Source organism: Saccostrea echinata, unplaced genomic scaffold (genome assembly GCF_033153115.1).
Source record: "Saccostrea echinata isolate AGI-Se365-2 ecotype Australia unplaced genomic scaffold, CSIRO_AGI_Sech_v1 ptg000008l, whole genome shotgun sequence".
NCBI classification, from domain to species: domain Eukaryota; kingdom Metazoa; phylum Mollusca; class Bivalvia; order Ostreida; family Ostreidae; genus Saccostrea; species Saccostrea echinata.
Genome location: NW_026889757.1, coordinates 1495391 through 1516236, shown reverse-complemented (window position 1 = coordinate 1516236; position 20846 = coordinate 1495391). Strand labels below are relative to the sequence as shown.

The following is a 20846-nucleotide window of genomic DNA, read 5'->3' as shown; positions in this document are numbered from 1 at the left end:
AAAAAACCGAAAGTAACTAGCCATATTCTTTGTACGTAGTCGATAATTTAAACATAAGTAATCAAGGATTACAAAGCTCACCTCAAGGAATGTTATTTTTAAAGTAAGGCAAAATCTCACACCAAATATGCAATAATCTGGTAGTGTGCATTGTTGCAACCACTATTGAAATAATTATTTCAATATGGAATGCATTTTTTTCCTTGAGACTATTCATTGCCGAAGTTAGATATTTTGCAGATTGCAAGTCCTGAATTCATCAATCACTGTCAATTGAAGTACATGTATATCTAGGGGTGTTCTTTACACCCCAAAAAGCTACAGCGACTTGAGGTCAATTTATTGAAAAAAATAATGTTGATAATGTTGATGTTTCAACACATTAAAAAAAGATCCCTTGTGTTAAATTCTATAAATATTTTTTGCAGATCGCAGAGGAATATGGCTGTTTTCCTGGCCGCATGAACGTGAATGGAGTTTGTACACCGATCATCCATTTTCCAAACCACATTACCTACGATTTACATATTCTATGCTCTCTCAATGTTACGGCCACCATAAACAGCACAAAACGCGTCTTATTCAAAGTAAGATCGTCAATCATTGCAATTTTAATAAATTCAACTCAGAACAGTGACAGGAGAGTCAGAAACATTTATTTTTTACCTAAAGCACCTGTCTGGATTTTTACTCGAGATAGATTATTTATCTACGAGCTGCAGGTCTCCCTACATTATTCTTTGATGTTTATAAATCGGTTCGATAGGGACGCTGCTGAGCGGAAACTCTTGAAGACCCCTCAAATGTTGAAAGTGGAGCATACTATTAAAGGACCGCACCAGATCTCCTTTGTTTTAAAAGGGATAGATTTCTGTAATATAAGCAAAACGCTAACTACTCCGAATTTTATACTAGAAAATGATTATAATTCATTTAAGAAGCATAACCAACATGCGATTTCCAGCCGTCCCGAAAGTAGTGTCATCGTAAATAGACTGCTGACTTGTCGGCATCGTATGATTAATGTAAATGATGTGGAATTTGACAAGAGAAATCACCGTATAATTTTAAAGAATTCACAGGAAGTATTTTATCTTGGAGAGTACGTGCTTGATTATAATAATAGAGCTGGAGTCTGCGCAGAAACCTTGACTGAAGCTTCTCTTAATAAAGAAGCTTACAGGGAGACATTGGACACTCTGACAACTGTGCTTAACACTATCAGTATCTTGTCGCTGGTCCTTCTGTTCGTTCTTTACATGCTAATCCCCGACCTGAGGACACTGCCTGGAATGAATCTAATGAGCACCACCTTCTCCCTTTTCTCCATGCAGCTTACATACACAGTAGCCAATACTTTGCAGAAGGCAACCGTGTCCTGTAAGCTAGTTGGCTTTTTATTGCATTATTTTTGGTTGTGTCTCTGTTGTTGCCTTTTCATATGCTGCTTGCAAATGTTCAAAATGTTCAGCAGTTTTAAATCTCTCAGTGCCATAACATATACAAATAGTAAGCAACAACGTAATTTATTTATTCGATATGTTACATTCTGTTATTTAGTTCCTTTAACTGTGGTGGTCACAAACGCAGTTCAAATGGTAATATGGGGTATGGCACTAAAGTTTGTTTTGTTGAACATTTCATCCAAAACTTGGTCACCTTCGTCGTTCCACTTCTGGTGACCTGTATAATTAATACTGTCTTGTTCATCATCACTGTAATTAGCATCAAGAAGACAAAGAATATTCAAAAATTCCCTCAAGAGCCTTACTCTGATATGGTTATTTTCGTGAAGCTGTTTTTCCTGACTGGAGGTGTATGGGTACTGCAGGTTATAGACAGTATCTTGCATATTTCGTATTTCTCCTTTGTTGTAACAATTCTGACATCATCTCAAGGATTTTTCATTTTCTTGAGTTTTGCCACCTCTCAACGAATTCTGAAATACATCAAGGTAAGGAAACAACAATGAAGGGAAAAAAAGGTCTTATAAAGCGTACAGTCGGAGACAAATGCGGCTTATAAAGGGTGCCATATTTTCTCCAATCACTTTTCTTTCTAAGACCCCCTAGACCGCGCGATTCAGAAATGAATTTTGTTTTTCTCCAATACATGATTCGGACATGGTTGAAATCGTGTTCTCTTAATCATGGACTTATCATGATGATCCCATCAAAGAATCGTTGCAATCGTGTTGATCGTAGAAAGTTTTTTGAAATGATAATTTTTTTGATTAATTAATTTATAATCGTGATCAGTGCACCAGATCACATTCCATCTAATCGCATATCAAATACGATGATTGGGATTTATTATGCGCAAGGCAAACACCATGTGCATGCATGTGGAGATGTGTTGCGATGTCCCACATTAAAATTGAAATTAATGATCTTGTCGTCTTAACTGTTTAATGGAAACCTTGACTGTTTAATGGAAACCTTGATTCCAGAACAAAAATACATTAATCATTACTTTTTTTCTTCCGTATACGTAATACTTCATTTTCTTTGAACATTTGTCCTGCAGAAATATGGCAGGTACCCCATGTTGAAATGAACTAGATTAACTCAATATGTACGCCTTCATATGAAACAATTTTCTTCAAGTCAAAAAAAAAAAAAAAAAAAAAAAAACAACGACAAACAAACAAACAAACACTTTGAGTTTAGATTCCATTGAAATTTGAATTCCATTCAAATGAATGTTTCGAGGCTTATGCCTGGGTACAATTTATATTGTGAACATATCTCCTTGTCCTGGAGTCAAAACCAAAAGATTACATTAAATCTACTTACTGTTGTAGACTAAATTTATGCTACATCAATGACTTTTTCCCCCTATTCATCACTTGTCATATTATTTTGTATGCATATATTTTCTTAAAAATGTTTTAAATATTGTCGAACTGATTTTTGCATTAAATATATATATGTGACTGTTGTTCTATATTTTACATGTATCAGATGCCTTGGTAAGAAGATCAAATGTCATTTTCTCTCTCTCTCTCTTCATAAACAATACCATTAAACGTAATAAAATTTTAAATCTACTTTAAGGTTTCATTGATACTCTGATAAGAGAGATAACGACATATAATGACACATATATATGTCTATTACTTCTTTATAAATTTGTCAAGTTGAAGTGTCTTTTTTGTCCAATTTTGCCCCTCAAGCTATGCTATAATTGTATTTTACTTTTAAAATACATTTCTTTTGGAAAATCATAAGAGTTAAAGAAACATTTTATATGAGTGAGCGGAGGGTTTATGAACCTTAAATACACTTAAAAGTTGTTAAAATAAAGACTCTGACACTTTCAGTCAAGAAAAACCAAGTTTAAAAAAGACGTACATCCCTAGATGCATCATCCATGCAAGTTTGGTCCAAGTAGGTCTTAAAGTTCCCTGGGCATGGACTTGCTGCAAAAACTTTAATCTGGTCACTCATCTGGAAAATGTAGGTCAGATCCAGCATCAAGCAAGTCTGTTAGTGTCCATCCCTAGATGCATCATCCATGCAAGTTCTGTCCAGGTAGGCTTATAGTTAATTGGAATGGACTGACTCTTAACTGGGACAACAACGCCAGTGGTACAGCATATTAAGTTAATCTCAACTACGTTGAGGTGAGCTAAAAATGTGTCAGTAGTCATACTTTCTCGATCCTCCCTCAACAATATCGACTGCTGTTCTAGAGAAAAAAAATCTCTGTATATAACCATGTAAAACTGAGATCCAGCACATCTGCCAGGTCCATGGTTTGAAAATTTAAAACTTATTCTCATATACGTTTCATCTTTTCTGACCAACTGGTTCTTGAAAAAGAGTTTAATTTCATTTATTTTTCATCTAGAACAATGATAATAATTAAGTTTGAGGTAATGAGGTTTGACTGTACTATACTTTGTCTTTCTTTGATTATCCCCCCCTTCTTCCTTGGAAGAGGATATTGCCTCATAACACAAATATATCTGTGAAAAGTTTGGTTGAAATTGGCACAGTGATTTGGAGAAGTTGAAATGTGTAAGGTTAATAGACATATTGATTGATCTTGCACAAGTGATCAAAGAAGCTCACTGGAGCTTCAAATATATTTAAACAGTACTGAGGAAAATTTTGCTAGAAAATTTATTTACACCAAATGAAACTTTATACAACTGATGAAGAACCCAATATTCATTGCTTTAAATATCAGAGTGCCATCACAACAAATTTTAAATATACAATTTCTAGTGGTAAATCAATGTGATTCCACATTCAAACATTTCACATTCATGCTAAACTTATTGGCTTTCTGCTTAAAAATCAATAATTTTGTTCTAAAATCCCGCAGAAAAACTTTATATTACAAATTGCATTGCTGGGCATTGCAGAACTTTGATTGGGTGTACACAGATATTATGCCTCTTTCTCACTGCCTCATTTCTCGAGATTCATTCATTAACAGTTCACACATTTTCCAATAAATAAAAAATTGACATTATCTAATGTGGCAAGTTGCATTTAACACTTCTGCTCTTTTAACAGCTCTTGATATTCTTTTTTAAAACTAAATACACAAGGTTTTGGACAGTAATATTTTTCCACTTTCAAATAAAAATGTCAGAAATACATTGTACATGTACCTCAAAGGATGCAAAAAGAAATCAATCTACTTATACTACAACTATATGTGTACTAGTATAAACTACCTTGTTCAGTTAAGTCTACATATGATCTAACAATCAAATATTCACCAGGAAAAAAATCATACCAAAATTCTACTGCACATAAATTGTACAGGTACCATTCTTACAAAATATATATATTCAAAAATGAAACATTTATCACCAGCAAATGAAATAATTCTTATCACAGGTTATCTTCAAGATCTACAAAATGGAAAAACATAAACCTGAATAAAACAGAGTGTCATTGTCAGATGTATGAAACATAAAGTATTCATGCATGAAGGCTTTAAATGGTATATGATGAGGTAATACATAAAGCCACAACTCATTACAGAATTAGAAAGACAATCATGTCACAATCAGAGAGGGTGAATTCAACAAGCAAAATACAAACGTAACTACTGAATACAAAAATACATGTAGTTCAATCATAAACTAGTCACATCTATATGAGGATACAAGTTGGAAAAAAGGTTGTTGTATTATAAAATAACAAGTCCCTTTTTTAAGTTACGTAAATAAGTTTTCTGTGATGAATCAAACATAAAATGAGTTGACAGAAATACTGTAACAGTGCACTGTGTTGAAATTGTCCTCCCTGATGTAAGTAAGAAAAAAATCCTTAGAATCCTAGTGGATGTTTCTGTAGAAGCCCTCCATTTGCAACCACATCTTTGGAAATCTTCTCAAGCCCATTGAAATTTTCCTTTTCACCCTTTGTAGCATGGCAAGCCAGTAGGTTTGTGTCAACTCTAGCTTTGGCCTGTTAATAAATGCATATTGAAACTCTAAAAATTGTGTGACATTGAATATATTTATTTAAATATCTTTGGATATATGGGTTAACATGGCTTGATGAATACATTTTTTTGTTTCAAAAATATATAAAAATGTACCTCATTACAGAATACTTTGGTAATAGTTGCCTCATGGTCAGCTGAACTGTGTCCTTCTTTGAGTGACCTTGAGGCTCTTGAAAGGACAGAAACCATGCCATAGATATCAATGGCTGAGTCTGCAACTCTCTTGAGTAGGAACTGCTGGTCTGAAATGTACATCAGAATTCAATCAAGCTTGCTAGTTCCCCAAGATACTTAAAGTTGTTCAAATGTAATACACACACACCCTCCCCCAAACCTAAGCCTGTGGGCAAATTCAAATGAGCTCTTCCAAAGAATCTTACACTGCCAATTGGTTTGTTCGTGTTCTTTATGAATAACCTTGGTGCAGGGTCATAATACAACCTCTGGTCATGGGCGACCACTTTATAAGTATGAGCTTCTACAATCTCGAATTTCCATATTATGGCTCAGTCAAGACTTCCAGAGAATGAATCTCTTTTACCTCTATGGTTTAAATGCACTGATTCAGTCATGACCTATCCTCTAGCCATAACCAACTTTTATGTACATGTATATTTATTTCAAAATAAATAAATATATCTTACTGGTGATATTTTTGCCATGGGTCATAAGAAGTTGTTCTACAGTAGATCCAAAATCACCAATAGCAGCAAAAGTCTGAAATATAATTGAGAGTAACACAACTTTTCAGACATCAAATTGTGTGTAAACCTTAACAAATTTCTATTATAGAATGCTAAATTAACTTGTTACCTGGTCAGCAGAGTTCATTAGTGAAGGATGGATAAGAGCTTTAGCTCCATTATCATCAGCTTTTGACCTGCAAAGTTTATATTCATTTTTTTAATATTCAATTTCTAACTACAGTATGAGAAATCCAACCCTATTTATAAATATTCTTAATCATAATTCACTTTATGATTCTAGGTAGGAATATGTTTCTTACTTGAGTACTTTTTTGCTGCCATACTCCAAGAACATTCCAATGTTACCTAAGGGGTTGGACATGGCTTTCTTCAGTTCTTTGAGGTAGTTTCCAGCATACTATAAAAAATATCTTTTGGTGTACATTGTTTTAAGATACAGGATTCAATAATTACTGTGAATGGTAATGTCAAACAAATCAATTTTTTTTTTGGGGGGGGGGGGGTTCATGGAGTACAAAATGATCTTATATAGTTTTTATACCTGACTTCCAGTTAGAGCAATGAAAAGTCTGAGAATGTCGTTGGTTCCTTCAAAAATTCTGAAAATTCTTAAATCTCTCATCACTCTCTCCAAGCCGCAATCCTACAAGGAAGAAAACCCAGATAATTGTTCATGATATTTTACTTTCAATAACCATGTAATTATGCGAAAGTACTTCAACATTAAATACAGAAATATTCAAACCATATTTTTGTACAAACCTTCATATATCCCATTCCTCCCAAAATTTGGATTGCCTCATCAGCACAAAACCATGCAGCTTCCTGTTAATTAAATCAGTGTGTCACATAAATATGTACAGTTGAATCTGATAATATAAAAACATTTTCATTCCCTTACCTACAAAAATATTGTAGAATAAGAATATTGTACATGTACTTCAATAATATAAAACTATCAATCCATACTGAAGCGTAAATCTTGCTGATTGCAGCCTCTATCTGGAATTCTGTGGAGCCTTGGTCCATATTGGCAGAGAGCATGTAAGCCATGGACTCGGTGACGTACTGCATTATCACCATACGGCCAATCTTCTCCTGTATCGCCCCATAGTTACTGATTAGATCACCAAACTGTTTCCTCTGAGAAGCATGTTCAACCTGCAGAGAAATTAATGCAATTATCTATGAAATCTTTTTTTTCAGTGTGTATGTATTAAAATAAGTGGCAAAAATCAAAACAAAGCATCAACAATCTTAAATAAAAATAACAAGTTTAACCTTCATTATATATTGTAATCCAACCTTTATTTGCATACGAGAATATTCGCGAGTTCCTTGACCTTTTCTAATCATTAAGGTTTTCTCCTGCGAACTTTTTATTTCATTGTCTATTTATTAAAAACAATTTCTCAGTTGCAAAAATTAGTTGTCATGGATAGATTTTACACTGACAAATCACAAATAATAGTTGGTTTACAGTACACTACTACATGTAATAATGTACTTACAGCTTTCTTGATACAGGATGACATGGTGCCTGACAGAGCTGCAGCCATACCAAATCTTCCATTGTTCAGAATATTCATGGCAACCTTGAATCCATCTCCAACCCCTGTGAATAAGAAATCTTGTCAACACAAGGGACACAACTCTCACAATAAAAAATCAAGAACATTATGAAATATTGTTCTAAAGATTTTTTATAACAAGTCATTTAAATGGTACACAGCTTATATATTAAAATAACATTTTTTTTTTTTTTTTACATTTTAAGAATATTAAAATATTTTACCTCCAAGAAGATTTTCTACAGGAACCTTGCAATCCTCAAAGTAAACCTCAGCTGTGTTGGAGGCTTTAATTCCCATCTTTTTCTCGGGAGGCCCACTGTTACAGAATAAACCCATTTAATGTCAGTGACATATCTAGGCAATGGTTCTTTTTATCAATTATAACAGATTTTCAGACGATATAATATCTTTGCAGTTTTATTTCAGTGTTTTGTGTCATTTTGTAAAGTACAATTAAAAGAGAAAGAAGCACATAGAATATATTCTCATACTTGGAAACACCTCCAAAAGACCTCTCCACAATGAAGGCAGAGACTTTCTCCTTTGTTGCTCCAGTCTTCTCATCCTTAACAGGTGTCTGTAAGCAATGAAGGAGAAAAATAAACTTATATTGGTAAACATCATTCTAGCTTATCTGCATGATTTGAATATTTTTATTTTTATCCAGGCAAAAAACACACAAACCTTAGCAAATACAGTAAAGATTTCTGCAAGTCCTCCATTACTGATCCAAATTTTACTGCCATTCAGGATGTAATGTTTGCCATCAGGGGAAAGAACTGCCTTGGTTTTGATGGACTGTAATTATAAGATAGATGTCTAATAGATACATATGTACTCCTGCATAGATAGAAGAAACGATATGCTTCATATGTAAATTGAAATTCAGTCTTTAAAATACATATATTTTTCATTTTAAACAATTTATTGAGTCTGTATTAATGGAGTTTAACAAAGAGCTTACACCAGCATCCGAGCCACTGCTTGGTTCTGTCAAACAAAAAGCAGCCATGTTTTTACCACATGCTAGGTCAGGGAGATACTTGTCTTTCTGTTCTTGTGTTCCAAACAGAATGATTCCTTTGAAACCTATAGACTGCAATGTAATAAAGACAGTAAAAGAAACATAACCTATTAAATGGCAAAAAGTAAGTTTATAATGTGACTCCTGAAATAATTTCCTACAGCCTTTCATGATTTATCTCCAAACCATTCATGATACAAACCTGATGAGCACCCAATGTGATTCCAACACCAAGATCATGTGACCCAACAATTTCCACCAAACGAGCATACTGGGTGTTAGTCAGGCCAAGACCACCTGTTGAAAGAAAAAATGTAAACATCTTCAAGTTGTCTAATTCTGTATGATTATACATGCTACTAAATAAAGTTTATTAATGTTTTGACACAATTTTGAAATACATGTAATTCAAACAGTAAGTTTTCCTTTAAAAATCATCTAAACAGATATAATGAATTTTGTGTTTGTGATATTGAGAGTATATATTTCCTTCATTTTACTGTAATATAATTAAAGTTATAAACATTGTATATCTTCTTATTCTTTGTTATACTTAGTCTGTATCACTATTGCGTATTATTATGCTTCCTGTCAGTTTGTCTCTATATAAATAATCAATACCCAACCATTTTCGCATAGTGTTCTAAGGATTTATATAACATATGCATACTATGCTGAAATAGTGCATGGCTTCTTTTTCTGAAGAAAATCCGATAGTGCTCACGCCGGGGATCGAACTGACGACCCCGAGATTGTCAGTCCAACGCGCTACCGATTACGCCACAGACGCCATTATCTAAACCACTGTATTAAAATATATATAAACCTAGTTTCAAATATTTTACACTTCAAGAAAAACAAGAGGCCCAGGGGCCACATCACTCACCTGAGCACTCTGGCTAGGAAAAAGCAGAAATCAGTTCAGTCTTGAAAAGTTTAAATATAAAACTGGTTCAGGGGGGGGGGGAGGGTCATGATTGGTACAAATTTCAATCTACATTACCTGATGATGCTTCCATTTAAATATGACTAATCATGGCTTTGCTGTTCTTGAAAAGAAGATTTTTAAAGATGTTCCCAATATATTCCTATGTAAAACTTTGATCACCCATTGTGGCCCCACCCTACCCCTGGGGGTCATGTCATGATTTGAACAAATTTGAATCTACACTACCTGAGGATGCTTCCATATAAATATGACCCATCATGGCTTTGCTGTTCTTGAGAAGAAGATTTTTTTAAAGATTTTTCCTACGTATTCCTATGTAAAACTTTGACCCCCCATTGTGGTCCCACCCTACCCCCGGGGGTCATGATTTGAACAAACTTGAATCTACACTACCTGAGGATGCTTCCATATAAGTTTCATATTTTCAAGCACAGTGGTTTTAGAAGATTTTTAAATGATGCCATTAATTTTTCATGAATTCATAATTATCTCCCCTTGGAAGAAGGAGTGGCCCTTCATTTGAACAAACTTGATTTCCCTTTACCCAAGGATACTTTGTGGCAAGTTTGGTTGAAATTGGCTCAGTGGTTCTTGAGAAGAAGATGAAAATGTGAAAAGTTTACAATGACAACATCGCCGACGATGACAACGACGACAGACAAGGGACAAATTTCAATCAGAAAAGACACTTGAGCCTTCGGCTCAGGTGAGCTAAATATAAACAAAATAATATTTCTAAAATAGTTTCTTGCAATTTTTTCCCCTTCACTCAACTAATATTCTCTGAAACTATCTGTACATGGAACATTCAAAATTAAAGAAAAAAGATTATGACGTACATATGTAGCACAACGTGGCGTCATAATAGGGGTGTACTAACATGAATGTAAGAGGTGATGAAACATTGGAAATGGAGAAAATATTGTCGTTTTTATACAACAGTCAACATAATAATAATAATAATAGTGTTGAACTTTGCATGCACTATGCCTAAATAGTAGTCAGGGTTTAATTGACACATAGTGCACTCGCCTCTGGCTCGTGCACCATGTGTCAAACCCTGACTTCTATTTAGGCATAGTGCATGCAAAGTACAACACTATTATATAAATGTTTGAGTGACATTTTTTTACCGTTATCAACAGGCACTTGCAGACCAAAAGCTCCCATCTCCTTTAATCCCTCCATAACAGGCTCTTCCACTTTCTCCAGGCTGTCATTTTTCTGAGGATCATTAACCTCCTATAAATAATGGAAGCATTTCTCTTTATCATCACAATTATAAGAAAACAAAACATTCGTTTCATTATCAAAATTTGAAACTTGAAATAGGATCTAAATCAGATGTTAATAGAGAGACTAATTCATCATGTAATACTTCAAAGAACTTGGCACATGGATCCACAAGCATCTTCAAGGTTTCACTTTGTTCATTATCCAACACTACAAACAATGGCAACTTTACATGTACATATATGTTTCACAACTAGAAAAGTACATACCACTTTTTGTTAGTTTTACATTAAAAAATTATCAATATGACATTGGAAATTGATAGATTTTATTTCAATACATTTTACTCATAACATGAACATACCTTCTGGGAAAGGAAAAACTTGGTCTGTTTTTACAATCCCTCTGAAAATGTTCATGGCAAATGACTTTGACTCCTAAAATAAAAAAAAACATAGTCTATAAAAAAGAGCTTAAAATATCTGAATACTTAGATCATATGGTCAACTTACATAAAGATAAATATGTATTTAACACACATGTCTATGTTTTCAATAATACAATTTTTCAGAGCAGCACTTTATATGGTAAAAAAAAAGATATGCCATATGAAGTAGCGAACAACAAGCATACATGTTAGGGTAGATCTATATCTATACTTGACACTAAATGTTTAAAAAAATTGTTTTTATATACTAATTAAGATAGACATATATCAAAGTAATGGATAGACATGAAAAATAAATGCTAACATGGTAATTCTTTCCAATTTCTTCTCAACAGTATACAACTCCTACCATCAATTACTGACATATGAAAATGTACAAGTCCTCATTTTTTTCTTTCAATAATCATTAATCTTTAAATGCTCAAACAGGACTTTCAAAAAGATTAGCACAGGTGGTATTTTTACAAAAAAATAATAGGAGGTACCTTGTGGAAGTGATTTTAATCAAATATGTTATCATTTTTCTCCAACAAATAATTTTGGAGGTAAATGTACAATCATGATTTCAGCCAGGTAAAAGTATCAGGTGCAATCAGATTTTGAAAGGCCTGCTCAAACTTTAATTCACAAAACAGAGTATAAACATTTTATTAAATCATATAATCATTCTTTTTGTGTGAATTACTATACATTTGTAAATATGTGCACTTATTTCCTCTTGACTATCATATTGAAATATAACACAAAACTTTGGTCCCCGTTTATGGTGTTTCATTGATTCATAAAGATGTATATAGAGAATAAACTTACAATCTAACTCTCAAATGGACAGTTAAACATAATATAAGACATCAATAATGTCACACTTTGCCTCTTTTTCAATTCGAAATTCCCAATTACAAGGGTAAAAGACCCTGTACCAAAAAGGGTCAATTAAGCTCTGTGGAGGCAAAAATTATAGCATATTTGGAAAGGTCACGGGTAATGTACAAAAGAAAAAATAACAATCTTTTCTTATTCAAAAAATATGACTAAGGTTAAAGTTTCTGTTATATGCACAGAGACTGACAGACAGACAGATAAGATTTAATCCCCCCCCCCTCCCTTCAAGAAAGTGGGAGACCAAAAAAAAAAAAAATCACCTTTTCCAAATTTTTCTATACATTTGTAGTTTGAGTGTATTTACAATGTTGAACATGTTAAAAATAATAATTAAACACCCAAAACCTATTGTCCCTAACATTTACATTGTTTTAGATCAAAAACATATCACCTGTTAATCTAACAAACTACAGAAAAGGAATTGGACCTTGATTGACAGATTCAACCTATCTTCATAAACTGGGTATCAAAAATTAGTTTATAATAACTAAGTGTATCAAACACTTTCATCTACCCTTTGAAAATATGATATAAAATATTTCAATGATTGAAATGCATGTAATTAAACCTTATTAAATTTGTCACTGTCAAATTGTATCCCCAAACCTCCTCTTGCAAGCTATAAGAAAATGACTTTCAAACTTTTGCATTGGAGTTGATAGCCATACTCTTTATACTTATTACACTCATCTACAACAATGTTGTTTGTATTATTTCTTTACCATCTCATCATGTCTCTGTTAACCTAAATTTTTTCTATCTTTCCCATTTTTACTAAATTTTCCTTTAAACTTATATCCTTCTCTGAGCCATAAGGCTCATAAAACCTCTGCTTATACCTAAATATTGTGCTAAGTAAATGAGAGTCATTGACTCCCTCAAGGTTGGGACACTAATCCATCACAGGTTAATCCCAAGCATAAGTTGGTACCCATTGCAGCTGAGTGTACCAATACAATGCAGATAAAGTGCCCTGTCTAAGGACATAACACACAACATCTAGTGCCCACACTTGGGCTTGAATCATTCAGCAACCTTTGGGTTACTGGCCAAACACCTATGACCAGCTATATTCTCCTTAATCGTTGATAAGGGATGGACAAAATCATTATCAAATATTTTACATGTCATGAAAACTCCAACAAATACGAAAAAATACCACATATTGGTTCTACAATTACTTTCAGTTGTGATGTCAGTATAGTACTTCTTTAACTGTTTAATGCCATTTTCAAATCTGCATGTGTACATACGTACTATACATAACAGACATAAAAACCCAAAGAAACTTTACCTGGGCTTTGCTTGGTGAAGCCTTTTGCTCATCTGTCTTCTTCTGAGCTGCTGCTGAACTTGCATATCTAATAAAACAAACATAACTTTCAGTAAAATATATGTTGCATAATTGGATATTTTTATTAGCTTTTGTCTATTATTAAAAATTGTATATTGAAAACCCATTTAGTATAAAAGTTTGATATCAAACTCTCCTAATCAAACAAGAAAAAATCTTATATTGCTTCAATCTTAATAGCTGTATAATGTAAATTTATGGTAATGTGCAATTTCGAGTCCAAAGTCCAGAAGATGTCAAACTACGTTTTTAGCCAAATCATTGTTAAATCAAATCAAATGGGTTTCCAAGAGTTACTCTTATTACCTGAAGTTTCCAACAATTGATCTTCTACCAAGAGAAGAAAAAAATGCAGAAGTTCTCAACATTTTCCCGTCTAGCGTTCACTTCAACAACACTTGGCTAGCAGTAGTCAATGTTTACGAAAGAGGTACATCAACGTCCGGTTCGTAGGACAATGAACGCGCATGCGTTATATTGAAAAGGGGGGGGGGGTAAATGAAAAATGAAAAAGCTATCCCTGCATCAAAAATGTAATAATAATAATAATAATAATAATAATAATAATAATAAAGAAATAAAAACAAACATAGTGAACAATTATTTTAATATTATAATCGGGATCGGTATACAAATCAAAATAAGTGCAAAAATGGCTGGAAGTTCATCGGCACCATCGTCGACTGTTGAAAGATTGAAGCAACTCGAGGCGGTTGAGGGTGATATAGTCAATGCTATTCAGAGTGCAGGTGCAATAAAAATTAATGTTTAATGCGAATTCGTGGAACCTTTTCAGAGAGAAAAATATTTCAGAGAAAATTCGGGAAAACAGTCACATTTCACTTTCAGTAGCTCTAGGTACTGCATATATACATACAGTTATAATTGTTACCATATTTTTATTTGTTATATTTCATCAATTTATATTCAGGATCTGCTCTTCAAGAATTATCGAAAGACAAACCAGTGATGAAAAATGTTGAATCCCACACCACCACCTTTATTAAAACTCTGGTAGATGTAGAAAAGAAGTTAACAGGACATATCAACTACCTTACACAAGTTTCTACGGGTAAATTTACTTCAATTTTAGTAAACAAATAGCAGAGAGAGGCTGATGGCACGGGAATGTGTGGGCAATCACATGAGGGAGCAAGAGCATGAGTGTAAACAAATTGTATGAAGGGAATTTTAAAAAAAATGCAAGCAAATGAAGTTGAGACTTGAGAGGGCATAGGATGGTATCAAGTCAACTCCTAACCTGACTGACTTGTAAACTCAAACCCAGCTGGTCAATTCATAACTAGACAGCAAAGTCAACTTGTAACTAAATGGCAAAGTCAACTCATAACCAAGACTTGGGTTACAAGTTTCACACTAGGTTTTTGAGGGGAGACCTGAGACCCCCTTTCAAAATATGTGTTCTGAGTTTTGATTTTTCATGTATTTTGAATTACCACATTTACACTGTATATTTCAGTGTAAAACCAATTTTTATACAAAATTATTGTGAGTCAATTTTTGCCCAATTTCAATGATTTTTTCACTTAATTATGGAGAGTTGTTCAAGTTTTCTTGTCTTAAGACCGCGGAACATTAACTGGCAAAATTGGAAATATGCAGCTTACGTCATTTCCATCTGTCGCAGTCAAACACTTGATGATATACAATGAAGTGGGCGGGTACAATTTGACACGGACGTCTGCGAAAACATTGGATTGAAATTGCAATTCGAAATTCATTTTCAATCCACCTGAGCTATTTTTCGCAAAGTTATAATGTATGATCGAAACGACAAATAATTTCAGTTCCCAAATGCGTATAGTTTCAAATTAATGTATAACAATTTCCTATTTTGAGGACAAACAAAAGTTATAGGAGATATAGCTATATGTATATTCTTTTAGGGGAAGACCATTTGATTCCAGAAGTTGGGGGGGGGGGGGGGGGCTGGCAAATTTTGTCGAATCAGATTATTTATGGTTATGTCTCACATGAAAGAATATATTAAATATTTGTAGGATGACAAAAGACATTATTTATTTTCTTCTTCACTGAAAAAAATTTGAAATTCAATTTCAATCCATCTGAGCTGTTTTCAAACCTTAAGTGTGAATGTATGATTCAAAAGACAAATAAATTCAATTCCCAAATACATATTGTTTGAAATTCATAATTATTTATTTGAGTTTTTTAGCCTATAATTTTAAGGACACGTCAAAGTCCTAGAATACAGAGATTATTTTTTCAAGGGATGGCCATTTGATTCTAGAAGGCGGGGGGGGGGGGGGGGGGGGGGGGGGGGGGAGTCAAAAATTGTCGAGTCGGATCATGCCTTTACATGAAGAATATATTAATTTCTAGGATGACAAGAGCTTTTATTTTTTAGTTTTTTCTTCTCTGAAAAATGTTTGACAAACAAAAACAGGGAGGGGTTGTCCAAACTAAAATAAAACATTCTTATTCATTTCAAAGATCGTTCAGCCCCCCCCCCTTCCAACCCCCCAACACACACATACCAAACAGAAATCAAATATTTGTCCCTTTATATTTCTTTAAAAACATGGGATAGAAAATTCTGATTTATATATATTTCAAATTATTTGTCTTCTGTGTCAATCAGTAACACCGTGCGTTCTAGCCTAGCTGAGGTGGATTGAAAATGAATTTCGAATTGCAATTTCAATCCAATGTTTTCGCAGACGTCCATGCCGAATTGTACCCGCCCATTTCATTGTCTATCATTAAATGTTTTGACTGTAACAGACGAAAATGACATAAGCTGCATATTTCCAATTTTGCCAGTTAATGTTCCGCGGTCTTAAGCTACTAAAATGATACACTAATCATTCAGGATAATTTATGAAATCATCAAGGCAAAGTTTTTAACCTCAAATTACAATGATTTATTAACAAATTTGAGTCCTTATATTTCAATATCACAATGACCTGTGATGTGACACCTACTGATGAAATTATTTTGCAATTTTGTATATTATGAAGAAACTAATAGAAATTTGGCATTTAATGTAGCAATGGTCATAATAAATGAGCCACCAATAATACAATATTTTTTTTTTCAAAGAAAAGTATAGTGAAAGAATAAAATTATGATTCATTTACTGCCAGGCACTGTATATCCCTGCAGAAATGTCACACCATGGTGAACAATGGGAGATGATTATAATTCTGCATTCTTCAAGTTTTTCTGTTATTCAGCATCTTCATACAAATACGAAATCTATATATCTGTGATAATGTCTACATATTATAAGTGAAATATTATCTAGTTAAATGAAGGAGTTAGCTCATAATTAGACTCTTGGTTACAAGTCAACTTTTTCCTTTAGGTTACAAGTTGATATATGGAGTTCAAGTTGACTTGGGTAGGGTAGGGTGGGGCCACTATGGGTGATCAAAGTTGGGAATATATAGGAAAAATATTTAGAATTCTTTTTCTCAAGAACAGCAAAGTCTTGATTAATCATATTTATATGGAAGCATCTACAGATAGTGTAGTTTCAAGGTTTTTTAAACCATGACTGCTTGTGGTCGGGTAAGGCCACTATGGACAATCAACTCACCTGAAATTTGGCCGAGGACTAGCCAAGTCAAAAAAATATATCCAGAAGAATCCATACTTTGCAAGTCCTGCTACATATGAGTGCGAATTTTGAGAGCATGCAGTTGATAATGATTGATGATAAAGTTTTGCTTAAGAATACATAGGAAAAATCTTTAAAATTCTTCTTCTCAAGAACAGCAAAGTCATGAATAGTCATATTTATATGGAAGCATTCTCAGGTATTGTAGATTCAAGTTTGCTCAAGTCACCCAGGGGGTAGGGTTGGTCCATGATGGGCACTCAGAGTTTTAAATAGGAATACATAGGAAAAAAATGTCTTCTAGGGAACAGCAAAGCCTTGATTAGTCACATTTATATGGAAGCATTCTCAGGTATTGTAGTTTCAAGTTTGTTCAAATCATGACCCATGGGGAGTAGGGTGGGGCCACTCTGGATGATCAAAGGTTAACCTAGGAAAAAATCTTTAAATTTTACTTCTCAAGAACAGCAAAGCCATGATTAGTCATATTTATATGGAAGCATTCTCAGATAGTATAGATTCAAGTTTGTTCAAATCATGACCCCTGGGGATAGGGTGGAGCCACTCTGAGCAATCAAAATAACCTTCAATCATCTTCACTAGCCAATGGTTTCTGATCCCCTACTCTCCAGAATAGTGAACCAGAAACCCTTGGCTAGCAAAGACGACTTTCAATTAATTTGCAAGCATCCTCATGTCGTGTTTCTGTTCATATTGTGACCTCACTGAAGGTGAACAGGTTAAAATGATCTTTTACAGGGATTTATAGAAAAAATATTTTCAAAAAAATCTTCAGCAGAACACAAAGTGATTAAATTGAATGAAATAAAAGTAGATCAATGTGATAAGTTTTATTGCTTCTATATTACAATAATTCTTGTTATAGCCAAAGAAAATATTTTGGTGTTATGTTTTGAAATTGATTCTGGGTTCTTTTATTCAAGTACCATGCATACATGTAATAATATTATTACAATTCATTAAACAGGACAGCCTCATGAAGGTTCTTCATACGCCCCACAAAAAGATCTATTACTGGCCTACCATCGCATTGACCACATCAGAAGTCGTCTTAACGATCTGGAGAGAGTGACAGCAGAACCTGTGGTTCATCGACAGCAACTCACACAGTCGGACTTGTTACAGATGAGTGAACAACACTGACAGGGTCTAGACTTTATAGTATTTGACCCTTTATGTTGTATTGCAGCAATGCAAGTTGCATCTGTAAATAAGTGCAATTTACTGTAATACAGAGTATCTAACATGTATTCATATGGCAGCTAAATCATTGTTAAAAAATTCAGAAGATGGAAAATTTTGAGAAATGGAAAGTAAATGCCTAGGTATAGGATGGACTCCTAGATCCCAAGTTGTAAAAGAATCATGTTTTGTGCATGGAATCCACTAATCTGTTTTTGCATGTGATTATGGATTTGTTAACAACATCTATAGGATAATGTGCATTATAGTAATAAACATTTTAGGTAATTAAATGTACTCTTTAGGATAGTGAAGCAGTGTTCAAGTGTACATAAATATTAATTATTATGATGTTAATTTTACATGTACGTTATTTTCATTAAAAGAAGAAAAAAATGGTTGTATGCACGTTTTTAAAGGCTCTTTGTATAATGACTTAAAAATGTAGATCAGAACAACGTGCTTCAGAAGCTACCCCTGATCTATAAAATCTGGACAAGTAACTGTGTTGAAATACACTAACAGTCAAACCTTGTTATCTCAAACTCCATGGGACCGAGAAAAACTTTGAGATATCCAAGGATTCAAGATATCAAGGGTAAAATACTAAAGGAATAAGTGGTAAGGACTTCCAAGTTACTTTGACATATCCATTATATTCGAGATACCGAAGTTCAACTGTATTTGGAGCAGGTTCATCCCCAAGTAACTCTAAGCCCTATAGTGAGTTAACTTCATTGATGATGATGTTATGGATTCACCTACATTTTACCTGACTTGCCTCATATGCTGGATCTGACCTACATATTTTGAATGAGTGACCAGATTAAAGTATTTGGAGCAGGTCCATTTCCAAGTAACTTTAAGTAACTTATGGTGACTTAACTTGCGTGGATGATGCATCTAGTGATGAATTAACCAGACTCGCTTCTAATGCTGGATCTGACATAAATTTTCTGGACAAGTGAATAGGTTTAAGTTTTTGGAGTAGGTCCATTCCCAAGTAACTACATGTATTAGCTCTATGGTGACTTAACTTGCATGGATGATATATATAGGGGTGTACACTAACAGGCATGCATGGAATTGAGTGTAATTAAGAAATAAGTGTATGGAGCACTCAATTACATAAGATAAACTTTCTTTGATGATTCAGGAAGGGTACGTGCATGCAAATGCATTCATCGTAATCCAACTCTGTCATTTTGACTTGAGTACTGATATTTGTTTACAAATGTATGTATTGTTTGTTTCAAAGCATTTCATACAAAACAATAAGGTTAACAATCGTACGCATGTGTGTGCAAAATTACTTTTGTTCTGCACATCTACACAACATGCCTCTTGTCCCTTAAAAGGTTTCGTCTCCATGGGTAGTTCCTGAAAACACTTGTGGGAAAAAAGTAGAGGAGAAGAAATAAGAAATGAAGTAAAAACAATATGCTTCCAAACCTTGATTTTAGGAACATAAACATCTGAGCAAGATGTTTGCACATGGGTACACAAGAATGAATATTTTTAAAAAAAATTTGGGTGGCCTAAAACTACCTAATTATTATTGTTGGAAAAACATTTTCATATGAAATCTTGGAGCTGGGGTTTGGGAGGTCATAAGTGTGAAGTAAGGAAGGAATAATTGGAGAATTCCATTAAGAAGGGTCCACCAAACTCCTGCATTATTAGGCCTTCTGTCAGAGCTAAAGGCGTAAAGAGCTAATACTATGGCCAATTGTGTGGCGTGTATCAACTTTTTGAATATGGGCCATATCTCAAGAATACCTTGTCCAATTTTTGTAAAATTTGTCAGAGTGTCCTTGGCCCAAGGGCTCTCATTTATACTAAAAGTAGGGATGTGACCCTCAAACAAAGGGAGATAAAAACAAAAGCAGTGGTTGCTAAACAACCTTCTAATCAAGAACCACCAAACTTACGCACAAGGATGAGGATATGTTGAAGATTAAAAATGTTCAATGCATCACCCTGGGGCATAGGGCATGGTCTCAAGGTCGCTTCAAAGTTGACCTAAAATTATGTTTTGTTAAACATTGATATTTTGATTACCATAAGGACTAGGATCATCAAATCTTGTCAGTTGATGCATCTTTAGATTTTTTGACGACTCAAAAGTAGGTCATGTTGACCTACTATTTGAAATTTGCAGGTATTCATTTTCAATTTAGTTTTGATGTATATCTCGGATACTTTGAAGCCTATGATCATCAAAACTTGTCCATTTATGCATCATGGGGCCTTAATAGTTGCATCTCAATATTTAGGGTGATAAGAGGCATAAAATATTAAACTTTATTAGTTGACTATTTTGGGTCCTTGTGTCATCCAAAAAATAGGTCACTGCATCCTATTTCTTGATTTCCATGGATATATCTGAATTTTC

The 20846-nt window shown here is 33.8% G+C and overlaps 3 protein-coding genes across 3 annotated transcripts in view; 2 read left to right on the top strand and 1 right to left on the bottom strand.

Moving 5' to 3' along the window:
- LOC133180914 (uncharacterized) overlaps positions 1 to 10744 on the top strand; it is a 157397-nt gene extending 146653 nt beyond the window's left edge. Inside the window, exon 4 of the transcript XR_009720414.1 lies at positions 10732 to 10744. The gene's annotated coding sequence lies outside the window, so the exon portion shown is untranslated. The remainder of the gene's footprint in view (positions 1 to 10731) is intronic.
- LOC133180913 (very long-chain specific acyl-CoA dehydrogenase, mitochondrial-like) lies at positions 4114 to 14075 on the bottom strand. Its single transcript, XM_061315365.1, has 19 exons — positions 13950 to 14075; positions 13584 to 13650; positions 11324 to 11396; positions 11105 to 11169; positions 10860 to 10968; positions 8980 to 9074; positions 8718 to 8849; positions 8438 to 8551; positions 8245 to 8330; positions 7975 to 8069; positions 7691 to 7794; positions 7149 to 7340; positions 6942 to 7004; positions 6721 to 6822; positions 6479 to 6576; positions 6286 to 6352; positions 6117 to 6189; positions 5566 to 5714; positions 4114 to 5432 (listed from the first exon to the last, which is right to left on the bottom strand). The coding sequence occupies exons 1-19, from the start codon at positions 14009 to 14011 to the stop codon at positions 5292 to 5294; spliced, it is 1887 nt and encodes a 628-aa protein (XP_061171349.1). The 5' UTR covers positions 14012 to 14075; the 3' UTR covers positions 4114 to 5291.
- A 218-nt stretch (positions 14076 to 14293) lies between these two features.
- LOC133181224 (mediator of RNA polymerase II transcription subunit 11-like) lies at positions 14294 to 18826 on the top strand. Its single transcript, XM_061315761.1, has 3 exons — positions 14294 to 14392; positions 14575 to 14715; positions 18237 to 18826. The coding sequence occupies exons 1-3, from the start codon at positions 14296 to 14298 to the stop codon at positions 18410 to 18412; spliced, it is 414 nt and encodes a 137-aa protein (XP_061171745.1). The 5' UTR covers positions 14294 to 14295; the 3' UTR covers positions 18413 to 18826.
- The last annotated feature ends 2020 nt before the right edge of the window (positions 18827 to 20846 follow it).